General features: G+C 53.3%; 2 protein-coding genes across 2 annotated transcripts; one reads left to right on the top strand and one right to left on the bottom strand.

Moving 5' to 3' along the window:
• Positions 1–724: 724 nt before the first annotated feature.
• Positions 725–4016, bottom strand: FAM237B (family with sequence similarity 237 member B). The gene is made up of 3 exons (XM_068156815.1): positions 3898–4016; positions 1980–2376; positions 725–960 (listed from the first exon to the last, which is right to left on the bottom strand). The coding sequence occupies exons 2-3, from the start codon at positions 2359–2361 to the stop codon at positions 935–937; spliced, it is 408 nt and encodes a 135-aa protein (XP_068012916.1). The 5' UTR covers positions 2362–2376; positions 3898–4016; the 3' UTR covers positions 725–934.
• Positions 4017–6976: 2960 nt separating this feature from the next.
• GTPBP10 (GTP binding protein 10) lies at positions 6977–18214 on the top strand. Its single transcript, XM_068156913.1, has 10 exons — positions 6977–7188; positions 8353–8546; positions 8620–8711; positions 9520–9664; positions 11866–11939; positions 12955–13007; positions 14038–14145; positions 14814–14891; positions 16229–16352; positions 17014–18214. Exons 1-10 carry the CDS (start codon positions 7156–7158, stop codon positions 17229–17231), a joined length of 1119 nt encoding a protein of 372 aa, XP_068013014.1. The 5' UTR covers positions 6977–7155; the 3' UTR covers positions 17232–18214.
• The last annotated feature ends 146 nt before the right edge of the window (positions 18215–18360 follow it).

Genomic DNA, 18360 nt, shown 5'->3' with positions numbered 1-18360 from the left:
AGCAATTAAGCCCAGGTTAATACTTGTAAAAGCCTGGAACAGAGCAGGGACCGCACCAGTTGAGAGCACTCAGCCACCCTCAGTGCTGCCAGCAGCTCTGGGGCTCTATGCTCAGGAGAAGTGGATTAGCTGGGTGCTGAATCATGCTGGGAGCAGTAAGCAAGCCAGTCTCTGCTCTTTCAAACCCCTTGATTCATGGATTTATAGAATAGAATGGGTTGGAAGGACCTCAAAGATCATTCAGTTCCAACCCCCTGCCATGGGCAGGGACACCTCCCACCAGCCCAGCTTGCTCAAGGCCTCATCCAACCTGGCCTTGAACACCTCCAGGGAGGGGGCATCCCCAACCTCCCTGGGCAACCTGTTCCAGTGTCTCCCCACCCTCACTGTCAAGAATTTCTTCCTCATCTCCAGTTTCAATCTCCCCTCTTCAGCTCAAAGCCATTGCCCTCACGCTAGCACTGCAGGTCTTTGTCCCCAGCTGTCTTGTAGGCCCCATGCTGGGCACTGTGGTCAAGCCAGTCTCTTGCTCTCTCAAACCCCTTGGTGCATGGGGGTCCTCTCTGTCTGCTAGGGCAGGGCTATAGCACCCTATGCCCCTACAGGAATGTGGAAGGCAGGAGCAGTCTGGAAGTGTCCAGCCCTGCCCTGCATGCAGGAGTCTGTGGGTTTGCAGGTGACATTGCCAGACAACAACATGACCACTGCTCAGACCTTGCTGGTAGAAAAATATTTTAATTAATCCATGCCTTGCCCAAGCAGTGCTAAAACACCAGGTGAGGAGGTGACCAGGGCTTCATCTGCAGAGAAGAAAGGCTGGAGCACACCAGTGGCTTTGGCTTTGCCTGAGCCTCTGCAGCATGTGCTGTACTTTTGTGCTGCTGCAGCTGGCTGCTGCCTTGCTGAGCTATCTTCCTTTTCTCTCCCCTTGGGCCTAAAACGGGTTGGTGAAAGCAGAGCCTGCAAGATGAGGAGAGAGAGGTGGTTATTTCCCAAGCAGCATGGTTAGGAATACTAGGGGTAAATGACAATCATGGAGTGGTTTGGGTTGGAAAAGGCCTTTAAGCTCATCCAGTTTAACCATTCTCTGACTCTGCCAAGGCTGGGGCTAAAGCCATGGCCCTCAGCACCACATCTCTGCCTCTTGGAAACACCTCCAGGGATGGGCATTCAGCCACCTCCCTGGGCAGCCTGTGCCAGGCTGTGAGAACCCTTTCAGTCAAGAAGTTTCTTCCCATTTCCAACCTAAACCTCCCCTGGGGCAACCCGAGGCCATTTCCTCTCCTCCTGTCACTTGTTCCTAGGGAGAAGAGAGAAAGCCCTGCCTGGCTCCAGCCTCCTCTCAGGGAGTTGTGGAGAGCCAGAAGGTCTCTCTGTGTTCATTCTGGAAACCTGAACCATCTCACTGGGGCCTCAGAAAGGGTCAGTTTCTGAGGAGGAAGAGAGCCAGCAGGTCTAGGAGGTCAGGTTAATGAGATGTAAAGCACATCTGCTCCATGATCTCAGTTTGGACTCATCCCAGACCACGCTGGCCAGAATTTGTCACTGTTGGATGACTCATGGTGGCCACCAGGCCACTATGATGTGTCAGGAATCTGAATGGGAAGAGCAGAAGCCAAGCAGCCATGAATTTGAGCTTTCCCTGTCCCAGAGAGATGGAGTTGAGACTGAAGTTCAATTTGGTGTCCCTCAGATGCTCACAGTGATAAGCAGAGGGTGTAGCACCCATGTCCACACACACACAGCCACCCCTGGCAGCTTTTACCCTTTCTTCAATAAAGCTGCAGTACCCCAACTGCTTTTGACTCCTACAGCAGGGAAGCTGCTCCCACTGCAAGAGGCAAACCCTTCTGACCTCAAGTGGAGACAGAAGCCTGGTAGTTCCTAGACCGAGCTGTCTGAACAAGCAAGGAGGAGGATGGAGCAGAGGTTCAGGGCAATGTGAGGACCTAGCAGACTACAGCAGCTGCTGTGGTTACCTTCCAGACTTCTGTGTGAGTATGGGGAAGAATATCTGGGAGCCATTAATTGTCTTCTGCCCATTCCATGGGACCTTGAGAGCACACAGTCTACGTACATGTCCCAGAAGTTCTGGGCTAAGTCATTGAAGAGTTCGTTGTGCTTGGGCTTGGGGGATTCCTTCAGGAACATCATGAAGTCCCAGAGATCCACCACTGTGTCTGCCACCTTGAGTTTCTTCATCTCCACCAGCCCCTGTGATGACACCTCCCAGCACTGATGGTCAATCTGCCCCAGGCTGGCTGGGATTTCTTTTGGGTAGTCTAGGTTGGCACAGACCCCAGTCAGCAACAGCACACAGCCCAGCTGGAGACACCACCTCCATTTCCATATGATCTCCATGCTCCAGGAGGATACCTGCAAGGAAGCATGTCAGATGAGAGTGGTTCTGCCAGCAGCTCTGAAGGACACCCCAAGTAAACCAGGAGGGTGAGCACAGGTGGGTCTGCAGCTGTGGCAAGAGTAGAAGAAGGTATCTCCTTTCCTCTCTTCACTCTGGAGCAGATGACCTCTAAGGTGCCTTCCAACCCAAGCCATTGTATGATGATTATGGCTTAGAACAGCTAAGCTTTGGCCACAATTCTTTCTAGTACACATGCAGAGCACTGAAACTGTCTGGACAGCTGGAGATGGAAAGAGCAGGTAGAGAATGCTTGGACTTGATGATCTGAAAGCTCTTTTCCAACCAAAATGGTTTCATGATGTTGTGATTCCATGGAAGAGCAGTAATGCTGGGGGCATGATGAGGACCTCAGCATCAAGTGCCATGGAAAATGAAACATGAAGTGGAAAGCCAGCCAAAAAAGGACAAGAGAGCACAGGAAGCATCCTGAAGATAAAGATGGCAGTCAGGACTCCCAGGCAGTGCCCCTCGTTTTGGTGCCCCCTGCCAAGCACTCCCATGCTGAACCCCAGATTCCAACCCCTGTGCCAGCTGGGCATGGGAAATGCAGCTGCAAAACACTGTCAGTGTGTGTGATGCAGGGTAATGCTTTGGCAGCTGTGCAGAGTTCACCAGGACCCTGGCCAGAACTGCAGCAGTGCTCCCCCACCCAGAGGATCTTCAGAATCGCAGAATGGGTTGGGCTGGAAGAGACCTCCAAGATTATCCAGTTCCAATCCCTCTGTCCCTAGAGGCACCTTCCACTTTAGGCACTAGCAGTATGAAAGGTTAGCCTAGGATGTCTTCAGAGTGTTACCACACTGATGTCCACTCTGCAGTTCCAAGAGAGCCCAGAGCTAACCAACACATAGTGACCTGTGCAGAAGAAGAGAGTTGAGGTGACATCATGGAGTTCACAGCTGTCCCAAGCTGGGTGAGGAAACAAGCCCTGTGAGCAGAGAGTTCTGGGTTGCTTTGGGGTTCATCAGCACCAGCTGGGGTCCCTGAACTCCTGTGTTCCTTAAGCTCACCTTCAGGACTCCAGGGACCAGCACAGATACTCCCCAGGCTGGCCCCTGGGCAGGCAGCAGGAGCAGCCTGCCTCAGCAGCCTGCCTGCAGTGAAGTTCTGGGCTCCAGCAGACAAGCAGGGAGGGAAATGCTCCTCTCCTCTCTGCCGCTTCACTGGGCACCAGCGTTCACAGCACTTAGCTACAAAGGAGAGCAGCAGCCAGGAAGCCAACAGTTGGAGCTGTTTGGACTTCACAGAGCCACAGCAGCGTTTCAGTTGGAAAAGACTTTCAAGATCAGGAGTCCAACCACTCTCCAGCTTGCATGTTTTACTCCAGCTGAAAACTAAAGTTTAAAGGTCCATTTGAAGAGCAGAGCAGAGACCACAACAATCCTCCCAGAGACTTTGACCTCCTGCCATTCAGTACAAGACAGATGACTTTCACCAAAGAATAACTAAAGAGCCACAGGAGAAGTTCTACTTACAGTGTTTCTGTGAGGAGATGGGAAAGCAGGAGCCTTGAAACAACAGTGGTCAGCCACGTGGAGAGAAAGCAATCCCTGAGAGGGCTGCAAGCTCCTGGCAGCTGCTGGATGCACAGGGATGACTCTGCCACTGGCACAGCAGCAGCAGCAAGGAGTCAGGTCAGTGGGAAAGGCAGGAGGGAGCTGTGGCAGCCCCACCTCTTTCTGCAGCATCAGCTGAGCCTGGGCTAGGGTCTCACCTGGAGACTGAGCTTGAGGGGGGGGGGGTGATTGGAGAGGGAAGGAGAGAGGCAGGGTGATGTGAGAGGGAGGAAAATACAGTGGAGAGAAAAGCCTTTGCTAGTCAGTAACAGGAAGGCTCTCAAGCCATAAACCTGGGTTAATATCTGCAGTCCTGCCTGCACACTGGAGCAGAGAGTCACAGCATCCATAGGACCATAGAATCACAGAATGACAGGATTGCTCCGTTTGGAAAGACCTCTAAGATCACTAAGCCCAGCCAGGACTGGACCCAGCACAGAGAACATTTCAGAGCACTGGGAGCTGGAGGTACAGCCCCTGACTGGCAGGCACAGCAGGCTCCACTTGTGTGGAAGCTCCACAGTTTCTCCCTGTTTTTCCAAAACCTCCATAATGTGCCAGAGAAGAATTCAATGCTGTTTTATTGGTGATGGAATCACATGGAATGGTTTGAGTTGGCAGAGCCCTCTGAGCTCACCCAGCCCAACCCTTCTCTAACTCTGCCAAGGCTGGAGCTAAGCCCTGGCCCTCAGCATCACATCTCTGCCTCTGGGAAACCCCTCCAGGGATGGGCATTCAGCCACCTCCCTGGGCAGCCTGTGCCAGGCTGTCAGAACCCTTTTCCTGCCCTGTTCCCTTTGTGCTGGACAGTTTGAATTCAGTGCTGCTGAAGATGTGACTCCTCACATCTTATCTTTTCTGTATGAGATGGTCAGAGTCAGGGCTGGGCTGGCCACTAGATGAGTGCTAGAGGAACCCCTCTGCTTCCCAAAGGGAAGAGAAAGGGAAGAAGAGAGAGAGAGACTGATGGGGTGGGAAAGAAACTGAGCTGTCTGCTTCTCCCTGCAGGTGCCACCTCTGACTTCCTGCCCACCAAGGTGGCACACAAGATGTGGTAGTGCCCTTGGTCTTCAGCCCAGCCGTTGGCAGGAACTCTGCCCATCAGCTTCTCCCTGCTGGCAGCAGCACCTGGCTGTGCAAACCTGCCCTGAGCTGCAGAAGGTGCCTTGCTGAGCAGAGCCTGAGTTGGGCAGTGCCAGCAGTGGGTAGAACCAGCTCTGCTCCAGCTCAGAGCAGGACAAATGCTCATGCCATGGGCTTCTCTCAAGTCACAGCAGCACAGCCTGCCTTGGGTATAGGTGAGGAGGTCTGAGCCCTGCCTGCTCTGCAGATCAGACTGAGAAGCTCTTCCTGGAGTATGAACCATCAGTCTGGACAAAATGTTCTGTTTGTCCTCTGAATCAGCAGGGAAACACAGAACAAGCAAGGCCCTCCTGAGTGCCAGGACAGAGCTCCCTGCCACCGCAGAAGGCTCTGCTCTCCCAGCCCCTCGTGCATTGCTCAGGCCCCACGTTCCAGGCAGGTGTGTTCTGTGCTCCCACCACTTCCAGGGAAGAGCTGTTTGGGAGCTGGATTCTGTAATGCCCAGAGGCATTCTTCTAATTCCCTGATGCAGTCCTTAATGAGTGGTGCAGCTCTGCTGTTCCTCTGGCAAATGAAAAGGGCTCCCTCCCTGTTGTTTACTCTGCTGATGTATTTATAGACAGCACAGCTGGCTGCCTGGGGCTGTTCCGAGGTAAACAAGCTGAGCCACCCCAAAAGATGTTTGTGCCAAGGCTCTTGAGCTGCCTGCTGATGCACAAAGCCCCCTTGGCCCCTCTGTACTCAGGCCTGAGCTCAGCTTCAGAGCAGTTAATTAGACAATTAATTAGTCACTGTATCACTGGATCCCAGACTGCCTTGGGTTGGAAAGGACCACAAAGATCATCCAGGTCCAACCCCCTGCCATGGACAGGGACACCTTCCAGCAGCCCAGCTTCCTCAAGGCTTCATCCAATTTGGCCTTGAACATTGCCAAGCTTGGAGCCTCCACAGCTTCTCTGGGCAACTTCTTACAGTGCCTCACCACCCTCCTGGGCAAGAATTGCTTCCTTATGGCTCATCTCAATCCAGCTTCTTCTAGTGTGAAGCCATTGCCCCTCATCCTGTCACTTCAGGACTTTGTCAACAGTCCTTCCCCAGCTCTCCTGGAGCCCCTTCAGGTACTGGAAGGGTGCTCTAAAGTCACCCTGGAGCCTTCTCTTCTCCATGCTGAACAGCCCCAACTCTCTCAGACTGTCCCCATAGGAGAGGTTCTCCAGCCCTTGGGTCACCTTGGTGGCCACCTCTGGCCCTGCTCTAACAGCTCATTGTCCTTCTTGTGTTGGGGGCTCCAGAGCTGGCCCCAGCATTGCAGGTGGGGTCTGAGCAGAGGGAGAGGACCCAAATGAGATGTCACCAGGGCCTTAACCAGTGATACAAATACCTCCCTACTTTGAATGATATCTTGTGAGGTAGTGTGTGCTTCTAATGCTGTCATTACCAGATGTCACCTGTATGCTGCTGCTGATTTTATTACAAAGCACCAACTGAGATCATCCTAAACCAAACCCTTTAAGCTGGCATTTTCCCTTTCAGCCTTATTCATGGCTTTAAAGGGTCTTGCTGCATGGGAAAGCCAGCAACAGATGCTGCATGTGCCCAGCACACAGAGCAAGCTGATGGAGACTGCTGCCAGAGTGGTCAGGGATTGGCACAGGCTGCCCAGACAGATGGTGCAGTCCCCATCCCTGGAGGTGTTCCGGAAGCGTGTGGCCATGGCACCCGGGGACATGGTGTGGTGGCCAGGGTTAGACTGGATGATCTTAGAGGGCTTTTCCACCCGAAACAACTCTACGGTTCTATGAGCTCTCAAGAGCAACTCCGGCAGGCCGCAGCGGGGCGAGGCCTGGAGCCGTCGCCAGCTCCGGGGCGGCCGGGCCGCGCTTGCGCGCTGTGGCCACACGGGGGCGCCCCGCCCCGCCCCGCCTGGCATGGCATGGCGGCCCCCGGCAGCGCCGCGCTTCGGCTACCGCTTCCGTGCCCTGCGCCTTCGCTCCGACGGTAGCCAGCGCCTGGGGACCGAACCACCCCGGCGCCTTCCTCCCCGGACACCCTCTGAGGCCCGGGCGCTGCGCTCCAGGGCCCGCGGCCGGCGGCATGGTGCGGTGCGGCGGGGCCGTGCTGCGGAAGGTCAGTACCTGGCCCGGGCGGGCATGGGCCCCGTGTGCCTGCGGCCCCACGCGGCAAGGGCTGGCGCGGGCGGGGTGGGAAGGGCTGGCACGGGCGGGGCTGCGTGCCGCCGCGCCGGGCACCCCCGCGCCGCCCGGGCACCCCCGCGCCACCCGGGCACTGTCGCCGGGAGCCGGCCTCGCAGCAGGGCTGGGCGCGCAGGGCCGGGGACACGGTGCCGGGCAGCGTGCGGTGAGGCGCCGCGGCAGACGGACGCGTGGATCCCGGGGTGCTGGAGCCCGGGGCATGGGCAGGGCCCTGCCCACTCATCTGCCTGGGATTGGGCTGTGAGATAGAACCACGGAATGGTTGGGTTGGAAAAGCACTTTAAGCTCACCCAGCCCAACCCTTCTCTAACCCTGCCATGGCTGGGGCTAAGCCATGTCCCTCAGCACCACATCTCTGCCTCTGGGAAACCCCTCCAGGGATGGGCATTCAGCCACCTCCCTGGGCAGCCTGTGCCAGGCTTTCAGTCAAGAACTTTTTTCTGATGTCTCCCATATAAACCTGCCCTGGGGTAACCTGAGGCCATTTCCTCTCCTCCTGGCCCTTGTTCTTAGGGAGAAGAGGCTAACCACCTGGCCTCCAGTCTGTAGCCCTAGGTCCCTCAGCTGCTGCTTCCCAGCCCTTTTCTCCAGACCCTTCCCCATCTTCCTTGCCCTTCTCTGGACCTGCTCCAGCCCCTCAGTATCCTTCTTGGAGTGAGGGCCCAAAACTGAACCCAGCACTCCAGGTGTGGCCTCCCCACTGCTGAGTGCAGGAGGATAATCCCTGCCCTGCTCCTGCTGGCCACACCATTGCTGATCCAGGCCAGGATGCTGGTGGCCTTCTTGGCCCCCTGGGCACAGCATGGCTCATCTCCAGCTGCTGTGACCAAGCACCCCAGGTCTTTCTCTGCTGGGCAGTTTCCAGCCACATTTTCCCCAGCCTGGAGCCTTGGAGGGGGTGTCCCTGCTGGGGCATACACATCAAACATTTGCCCTACTGAGTATCTCAGGAGTGCCGGGTGTCTGCGTCTGAAGGTTGGTTACTGCCCTGGAGCAAACAGGTCTGCCCAAGCCTTGTTTAGGCAGGCTGTGTGTAAGGCTCCGGAGCGCAGTTACGACAGGAGAGTTGTTGTGTCAGTACGGCAGCTTCGTGGACAGCCTGCGGCTCTACGTCCGAGGAGGAACAGGGGGCATGGGCTACCCTCGCCTGGGGGGAGAAGGAGGCAGAGGTGGTGATGTCTGGCTCATCGCTCAGGAGAGAGCTACCCTGAGGAGCATAAGGGACAGATACCCTCACAAGAGGTTTGTGGCTGGCACAGGAGCCAACAGCAGGTAAGGGTCTTGCTCCTCTCTCCATCCCGTCCACCGACACTCTTGTTACTGAGCCTGGTTCAATTTCTCCCAGTGTCAGAGCGCTGAAAGGTGAAAAAGGAAAGGACTGTGAGGTTCACGTGCCCCTGGGAGTCTCACTGCTCTCTGATGATGGCAAGCAGATTGGTAAGGACTTTTGGATTGTTTGATCTATCTAGTTGATGCTGCTGGGTTTCTTGATGGCATCTGGCAAGCTTCTAACACCATTGGGATATTTTAATGTTAGATGTCTCACAAAGTGTGTGTTGTGTCCCTTTGTTTGGACAAAGAGTTGACAGAAAGCGAGGTGGAGAAATAGCTGGAAAAGGAAGGAGTTCTTCTAGAAATGGGCAGTGGTGATCTTGTGACAGTGTGCAGCAGAGGGAAAACAAAACTGCCCTTGCACAGGAGTGGTCAGGATGGCAGCTAGGCTGCTCCTCCATGGAATCATCAATGGCCTCAGATAAATTAGGTGTCCGTATGCTCAGGGAAGCATGCCTGGAATGCTGCCTGGTTATGACAGCTCAACAGGTAAAATCCCTTCTGAGCAGCAGCATCTCAGGTCATCTGCAGTAGTTGCTGCTTTCTACTGGTTCTCAGTGTCCAAAGGTGTCCTTGCGCTCTAACCCTAAGGGGGATGCTGTGGCCTGCATCTTGAACAAAATCATCTGGCCCATATGTCCAGCAGAGCTGCGGTGTTAGAGAGTTCAGAACAACCACCCTGGCCATACCCTGGCTGTCTGTACCCAGCACTCCTCTTGCAGTGACTGACCAAGTGACAGAGGGCTGTGGTTGCTCTCATTTGTCTCCAGAGGAGAAGAGCTGTGACCTGAGGGCACAGGTTTTGCAAGAGAGCTTGCAGGAGATTCTCTCTTCATTTGAGACAGGTTTCAGTGGGAAACCCCAGCTGAGCTGTGCAGGGAACTCCCTTTTATCACTGCTTGTTTGTTTTCAGGAGAGCTTAATGCAGCAGGGGAGAGATTCTTGGCAGCTCGTGGAGGTCTTGGAGGCTCTCTGGCCACAAACTTTGTGCCCTGCAAAGGGCAGAGGAGAATTGTTTGTCTGGATTTGAAGCTCATAGCAGATGTTGGCCTGGTCGGGTGAGTACTGCAGTGTCAGCTGACACTGGAAAGCAAAGCAGCAGGCTTCACATGGGGTTTCAAAGCAATGTGGGTTTGGAGGGTGAGCATTGCACTGCCACCAACCTCCTGTCTTGCACATCAGCTGGAGTGTAACATTGTGAAAGCTGGGAAGTGCTGGGTATGGTGTTGTGAGGCAGCTTGTGATGCATCAGCAGAACGTCCCAGCACAAGGACATGGAACTGCTAGAGCAGGGCCAGAGGAGGCTACCAAGATGATCTGAGGGCTGGAGCAGCTCTGCTATGGGGACAGGCTGAGAGAGTAGGGATTCTTCAGCCTGGAGAAGAAAAGGCTGCAGGGACACCTCAGAACAGCCTTCCAGCATTTGAAGGTTACTCCAAGAGAGCTATAAACATTAATGCCCTCTGGGGCTGCTCTTCTTCAGGCTCAGCAGCCCCAGGTGTCTTGGCCTTTCCTTCTCACACATGTTCCAGGCCCTTCAGCAGCTTCATAGCCTCTGTTGGACTCTCTCCAATGGTTCCCTGTCCCACTTGAACTGGGGAGCCCAGAACTGAACCCAGCACTCAAGGTGAGGCCTCACCAGGGCAGAGTAGAGGGGGAGGAGAACCTCTCTTGACCTGCTGGCCACACTCTTCTCAGTGCACTCCAGGATACCATTGGCCTTCTTGGCCATGAGGACACATTGCTGTCCTGTGGAGAGCTTAATGTCCACCAGGACTCCAAGGTCCTTCTCCAGTGGTTTTCTTTATACCAGATTTGTCTCAAGTTGCATAATGGCAGGGGGTTGGAACCAGATGATCCTCAGTGTCCCTTCCAACCCAAACCATCATCTGAGTCTGATCCATGGATGTTCAGGTGGCCATCAGAAGTTACAGGACAGAGAATTTTGGTCTTCATGTGGGGTGTTTATGTGGCACTGCTGCTGCTTTCATCTTGAGCCTGGCTGCTACTTTAGCTGATGGCTGCCTCTGGAGTGGACACAAAGTCTCAGTAGCAGCGAGGATCAATCATTCATTAAGGAGCATGCTATTTTCTTGTGGAGAGCATCAAACAGCCTCTGATAGCTTGTGCTGGACTTTGATCTCTTTGTGTCCTCAGTAGATCTGCAAGTGGTTTGCTGTCAGAGCAGGTGACAAAGCCCCCAGAGCTGAGAGAGGCCCATCAGGGCTGGGTACAGGCTGTGATGTGCAGGTTGAATTTAAATTTCAAAGCCCAGCTTGTACCTCAGCAGAAAAAAAGCACCCACTTGAGGAGATGACCAGAGTAACCTTCCAGAGTGTCTTCAAGGCCAGAATGCATTAAAGCTGCCCTGAAGAGCTCTGTTGTTGTCACAGGAGTCCTTGTGGCTCATCCTTGTTTAAGATACCCCCAAATATACTCCCTTTGTAAGCCCCTTAATGCGGTGCTGGGTTTGTTTTTCATTAGCTGGTAGAAGTTGTCCCCATTAACAGGTCATGATTCACTGGGAAGGGGGAGCCTGTGGCTTTCTGGGTGCCATGTCCCTTTGTGTCTGTCACCAACAGTCAGCTGCACAGCTTGCTTTGATCCCTGCTGCACGGCAGCGATCTGCTGGTGTCACAAAAACCACTTGTGAATTGGGCTGGAACACAAGGCTGCTGGGAGTAAGGGCTGGGATTGTAGAACCATAGAGTGGGTTGGGTTGGAAGGGACTTGAAAGCTCATCCAGTTCCAACCCTCTGCCATAGGCAGGGACACCTCCCCCTAGACCAGGCTGCTCAAGACCCCATCCATCCTGGCCTTGAGCATCTCGCTGCTCTGCTGAGTCCCCACGTGGAGTCCTGTGTCCAGCTGTGGAGTCCTTAACACCAGAATGACATGGAACTGTTGGAGCAGGTCCAAAGGAGGCCACCAAGATGATCAGAGGGCTGGAGCAGCTCTGCTGTGGGGACACAGTGGGAGAGTTGGGGCTGTTCAGCCTGGAGAAGGTTCCAGGAAGACCTTAGAGCAGCCTGCTAGGGCTTGAAGGGGGCTACAGTAGAGCTGGGGAGGGACTTGTGACAAGGGCTTGCAGTGACAGGATGAGGGGAGATGGCTCCAAACTGGAAGAAGCTGAATTGAGATGAGCCACAAGGAAGCAAAACCAAAGTCAAATCACCAAACAGAATCCATTCTAGCTGCAAGCAGGAGCAGAGCAATCGCCTCTGTCTGTTCCCTTTGTGAATCCTGCCTTTCTTCCTAGGTTTCCCAATGCAGGAAAGTCATCCCTGCTGAGCACGATGTCTCATGCCAAGCCTCAGGTCGCCAGCTACCCATGTAAGTGCATCCTGGCTCTGGGAGCAGCTCCACTTCCCAGGAGCAAGGAGGCTGTCTCTGGCCTGCTGTGTGATGAGCAGGGGATCACCATGTAGCCAGCCACAACTCACACAGATTGTTAAGCACAAGATGTGGTTCAGTGTCCACTTCCTTCAGTCCCTCAGCTGTTGGGTACAGGCCCACAGGGTACTTCAGACTGCTGCTGCAGGCTCTGCTTCACCCTTCTCTTGGCCCCAGCCCCTTGTGTTGCAGCTGGGACTCTCTGCAGTGTGGTGTCCTCAGTCTGTTGCCTACACCCCAGCCAGTGCTTTGCAGAGAGCTCCCTGTGCTTTGGAAACAGCTCCCACCCTGCAGCAGAGAGACTGGGGTGGAACTGTCCATTGAAAATCACCAGGCTGGGCCACTTTCTGTCAGGAAATGAGGATCAGCCAACCTGCTCCTGCTTTGAGTGCAGAGCATGGGGACAGGTACTGAGAGCTGTTGGCCTTTGTGCACCTCTCCTGGTCCTCTACAGCCTTTTTCCATACTCTGGATAATCCTTTTACTGTCTGAAACTTCTCTAGCTCCTCTGTTCACCCAGCTTCCTGGCCTGGATCAGCAGTGGTGTGGCCAGCAGGAGCATGGCAGGGATTGTCCCCCTGGACTCAGTACTCAGCAAGCTGTGGTGAGGCCACACCTTGAGTGCTGGGTTCAGGTTTGGGGCCCTCACTCCAAGAAGACATTGAGGTCTTTTCCAACCAAAACTATTCCATGATTCTGTACGCTTTTCTTGGGCTGATGGGAAGAGAAGTGCACAGAGTGCCATGATTTGGTGAACCCTTGGTTCTTTGAGTAGCCTCATTTTGTTCTCTCATTTTGCTTTTCTGTATTCCTTTTCCATTAATTCTTAGAATCCCATTGCCCTGTTTCTCCCCTGCACATTTGTTTCACTGAAGCTGAAGTGAGAGAGCCTGTCCTGCAGCAGGAGCACTGATTGCAGTGTGGCTAACAGTGTGCTTTTCCTTCCCTTGCACAGTTACAACAGTGCAGCCTGAGCTGGGCAAGCTGATGTATGCAGACTACAAGCAGGTGGGTGTGGAAGTTCCTGCTGGCTGGCTGTGCAGGTCTGGTGCAAGGGCTTTTTGTGCTGCTTCATAGAATTCCAGAAAGAAAAAAGGACTTTGTGGGTTTTTTTCCACACTGTACCTGCTGCAGACATAGCAAATAAGGTTGCATGGAGCCAAGGAAAGCTGTGGAGAAAGAGTTGTGTTCATGAAGTCACCAGAGGAGAACTTCTAGCCAAGCGCAGCAGTGTGGCATTGAGCTGTCTTCAAAGCACCTCAAGAAATGGGTTCTCATCTGCTCTTGTCTCCCCCCTCTGGTTCTAGTCATAGAATCACAGAATCATTTTGGTGGGAAAGACCTCTAAGATCATCAAGTCCAACCATGAGCCCAGCACTGCTAAGTCACCACTAAATCCTGTCCCTCAGCACCACATCTACACAAATCTTGAAACCCTTCCAGGAATGGGGACTCCACCAGTGTCCTGGGCAGCCTGGGCCAGGCCTAGACAGCCCTTTTGGGGAAAGGAATGTTCCTCATGTCCAGCTTGAACCTCCCATGGTGCAAGTTGAGAACTCCTGTCAGTTGTTCAAGAGGGACAGGGAACAACTGGAGAGAATACAGTGGAGGCTGCAAAGGTGCTGAGAGCCCTGGGGCTGTTGAACCTGGAGAAGAGAAGCCCCAGAGGGGATCTGATCAATGCACAGCAAGAGCTAAAGGGTAGGGGGCAGGAGGATGGGGCTGGGCTCTTGTCAGTGGTGCCCAGTGACAGGACAAGGGGCAGTGGGCACAGACTGGAACCCAGGAGGTTCCATCTGAACTTCTTTGGTGTGAGGGCGCTGGAGGCCTGGAGCAGGCTGCCCAGAGAGCTTGTGGAGCTTCCTTGTCTGGAGAGCTTGCAAATGCCCCTGGCCCTTGTGGTCCTGTGCAAGCTGCTGTGGGTGCCCTGCTTTAGCAGGGGGGTGGACTGGATGCTCTCCAGAGCTCCCTTCCAGCCCCAGCATGCTGGGATTGTGTGGCTGGTTTCTCATCCCTGTTTCCTGTTGGTTTGTCCCAGATTCTGGTGGCTGATCTGCCAGGCCTGATCGAAGGCGCGCACGCAAACAAAGGGATGGGCCACAAGTTCCTGAAGCATGTTGAGAGAACCAAGCAGCTGCTCTTGGTGGTAAGTGCAGCAGAGGTGGGGCATGCTGGAAGCAGAGGCAGTGCAGGACATGCAGGCAGGGTTTGTAAATTGGGTGTCTGTAGTAACTAGAGCTGTAACCCTGTGACCGGCATGGCATGCTCCAACAGCTGGTGTCAAATTCAACCCTTAAACAGAGTTTGTCATCAGCCTCTCATTAGTTTAGAGCAGGGAAGCAGTTAAAGCAGGAGCTGGTGGGGTTTTCATGCTTCTGTTCTGTGAGAACCCCTTAAGAAAGATGTTTGAATATCAGAGCTTTGAGAAACAAGCAGTTTGTGCTGCCAGGGTCTCTGGTGTTCCTCTGGTGTGTAGCTGTCCTCTGTCTCTTGCCCAGGAGTGAGGGACATGTACATTGGTGTTCTACTGCAAAGCAGCTGATGGACAATACCTTCACAGATTGGTTTGGTTGGAGTTGCAAGAGATCTTCAAGATCACCCAGTTCCAACCCCCTGCCATGGGCAGGGACACCTCCCACCAGCCCAGCTTGTTCAAGGCCTCATCCAACCTGGCCTTGAACACCTCCAGGGAGGGGACATCCACAGCCTCCCTGGGCAGCCTGTTCCAGTGTCTCCCCACCCTCACTGTCAAAGAGTTTCTTTCACAGATGCTATGCCACTGCCACAAAGCTTCCTTCTGTGTCACCTTTTCAGGTTGATGTCTCTGGATTTCAGCTGTCTATCAGTACTCCCTTCAGGACAGCCTTTGAAGCTGTTCTGCTGCTGACAAAGGTAACTTCTCATCCTCACAGCTGAGAGGTGGAGTTGTGTGGAGCCAAGGAGGAGGCTCAGTAAGAACTCTTACAAGTTGGTGTGTTACAATCTAAGAATGCTTGACAAGCTTAGGGTTCACAGATTCATCAAATAGTTTGGGTTGGGAGGGACCTTGAAGATCATGTAGTTCCAAACCCCTGCCATGGGCAGGGACACTTCCCACTAGAGCAGATTTTATGGGTCAGAATTGAGCAGCATTTTTACCCTGAAATATGTGTGTTTGAGTCAAAAAAGCAGTGGCTCAACATCATCCTGGAGCAGCTGAGTGACTCTCAGGCATGAAGCAGTCAGACAACTGAGGAGAAGTAAAACTGAAGCAGCACTGATCATGATGTCATAGAATCATAGAATTGTTTGGGTTGAAAAAGCCCTCTGAGGTCATCCAGTCCAAGCAGCAACCTAACACCACCATAGCCACTAAACCATGGCCCCAAGTGCCATGGCCACACGGTTCTGGAACACCTCCAGGCATCATGATTTCACCACCTCCCTGGGCAGCCTGTGCCAATCCCTGACCACTCTTATGGAAAAGACAGTTTTCCTGGTTTTCCAACCTAACCCTCCCCTGGTGCAACCTGAGGCCATTTCCTCTTGTTCTGTCTCCTGTTCATAGGGAGGAGAGCCCAACCCCCACCTGGCTCCAGCCTCCCTTCAGGGAACTGTGGAGAGCAATGAGGTCTTCCCTAAGCTTCCTTTTCTCCACACTAAACACCCCTGGGTTCCTCAGCTGCTCCTCACCCCGTGTTCTGCAGACCCTTCCCCAGCTTTCTTGCCCTTCTCTGGACCTTCTACAGCCACTCAAAGTTGTTCTTGGAGTGAGGGACCCAAAACTGAACCCAGCACTCCAGGTGTGGCCTCCCCAGTTCTGACTGCAGCAGGACAACCCCTGCTGGCCACTCCATTGCTGATCTAGGCCAGGGTGCTGGTGGCCTTCATGGCCACCTGGGCACACCCTGGCTCATCTCCAGCTGCTCTCACCCAGGTCTTTCTCTGCTGGGCACTTTCCAGGCCCTCTGCCCCCAGCTTGGAACCTTCAAGGTGTTGTTGTGAGCAAAGTGCAGGACCCAGCCCTTGGGCTTGACTCTCATCCCACTGGCCTCAGCCCATGGATGCAGCCTGGCCAGGTCCCTCTGCAGAGCCTTCCTGCTCTCCATCAGACCAACACTGCCTGCAGCTTGGTGTCATCTGCAAACTGACTGAGGGAGCCTCAATCCCCTCCCCCAGGTGGTTAATGAAGACCCTGAAGAGAAGTTGTTAACCCTCAGGTCCTTAAGGCACATTTTGTTCTCTTTCAGGAGCTGGAGCTGTACAAGGAGGAGCTTCTAAGGAAGCCTGCACTTCTCGCCATTAATAAAATGGATTTGCCTGGTGCCAGGGAGAATCTGAGTGAACTTCTGAAGCAGCTGCAGCACCCTCACGGTGAGTCAGCTTCTCACAGGCACCTCTGGCAGCAGGGAGCTCTGGAGATGCTTAAATCTGAAGGTGGTTGTTAAATGTTTTATTTGAACCTGCGCTTCCTGCATTTAGAGCTCGGGGGGGTACGTTTGCAGTGCTGGCATCACTTGTGGGAAGTATTTTAATAGGCATAGCCCAGAAGATCCTGCCCAGCTGTGATCTGGGAGAGCCAATTGCCAGTCAGCTAACAGGAACTCCATGAAGTTCTCCTCGTGGACGCTGATGTGTACAGTGTGTCATGGCTCTTTGCCAAAGCACAGCCCTAGGCTTCAGTTTTGCTCTTACATTGGAGGGAATTTCTTCTTACCTGAAGAGTGAAGAGCCAGGGGGGCTTGAATCCACCCCCCATATTCTACAGCTTGGGACTTTTTGGTACCCATTTCAGAGGAAGGGCACAGAATCTGTTCCTGAGAGCCTGAGCCTGGTGTCAGTGCTGTGTTAGTACTTCTCTTCTTAGACTGTAGCTGTTTTCAAGATGAGTTATGAACAAGTTCTCCTCTGTTAGCTGCAGGTTTACATTCATTGCTGTCACTTCTGAACCTTTCTGGGTGGATTTGTTGGGCTCTGCAGTGACCCAGCACTGAGTGCTTGTGCTGACTCTTTGGTACACTTGGTTTTTTCTCAGACTTCTCACACCTACTGGAGGAAGAAATGATTCCTGCAAAACCTCTGGAATTCAAGAATATAATTCCTATATCCACCTACACTGGAGAAGGCATTGAGGAGCTAAAAGCCTGTATCAGGAGTTCCATAGACGAGGAAGCAGAGAAAGAGAATGAGGAATATCGGAAGAAGCAGCTGCAGCTCCTCCAGTCCTCAGCAGGGCAGGGGGACAGAAGGTAGCAGTGCTGCTGGCTGGACCCACCACAGCTTCCTGATCTCAGTATGGACAGAGAGCTACAGGCTGGGGCAGCTTGGAGGGGCCTTCAAGATAGCCAGTGCCAGCCCCCTGCCACCATCAGGAGCACCTCCCCCTGGGCCAGCTTGTTGAAGGTCCTGTTCAGCCTAGCCTTGAACACCTCCAGGGAAGGGGCATGCACAACTTCCCTGGACATGAACCCTTTGCTGTGCAGCCCTGCCATTTAATTTTTGCTCCCTCTACCACCAGTGCCTGTCTCTGCTAAGCTCTGTTGTGTTGATGTCTCTCAGCACTTGGGTCCAGTACAGTGGGGAAAAGAGCAGATGTTTCTCTTTGATGTTGGCAACTAACTCAGCAGTTGAAAGACCAGAACATGCCCAGCACAAAGCGCTGCTCATGACTGGTACCTCCTGGAATGTTTTGGTGGGTTTTTTTTTCCCAGGTGAGGTGAATGGAAGGAAAATGTCCTTCACAGGTAGGGAAGGGGCAAGTTCAACCACTGCATCTTCTGCCACGGGCATCAGAAGCACAGCAGAGACAGCAGCTCCTTTTGGGGGAACAGGCTGGCTGTTTTCCACATTTCTGGGAACAGTTCATGTTCCAGCTCTTGTGTTTTAAGGAAGCAGATCGACACTTTTCCTTGCTAAATTAGGAGTCTTTTGTACAGGACATTTCTGTTCCAAAGCTATTAAACTGATTTCAAAGCAAAAGGATACTGAATACATCAAAGGCTTCTCAGTTTGGGCTGGTTTTGTGTTATAAGTGTGCTTCTCAAACCTTGCCTCTCCAGATGCTTTAAAAGCAGCCACTGGAAAAAAAAGGTCTGCAAGGTCCTCATCATCCAATTCTTCTGTCATTAGTGTTGGATCTTGTTCTGAATTTCCTCATTCCTCTTCTTTTTTTTCTCATTCTGATTTTCCTCCAAGTTTCCTGCCTTTGGGGCTTAAGTGTTTTCATCAAAGCTAAGTTTGGGCCATCAGCACTTTTTGATGCTCCGTTTATTTCATAGTTGAAAAATAATTGTTTGGGGTTTTTTGGTCAGACTTCAGGAACACTAATCTTAATCTGATATGGGATGGGGGGGGGGAAGTTTGAAACGAGACAGCATGTCTT

The sequence above is a fragment of the Melanerpes formicivorus genome, unplaced genomic scaffold (assembly GCF_026170545.1).
Source record: "Melanerpes formicivorus ecotype bairdi unplaced genomic scaffold, bMelFor1.0.p_v2 SCAF_35, whole genome shotgun sequence".
NCBI classification, from domain to species: domain Eukaryota; kingdom Metazoa; phylum Chordata; class Aves; order Piciformes; family Picidae; genus Melanerpes; species Melanerpes formicivorus.
Note: the sequence above shows the minus strand (reverse complement) of the source record. Positions and strands in the feature narration are given on the sequence as shown.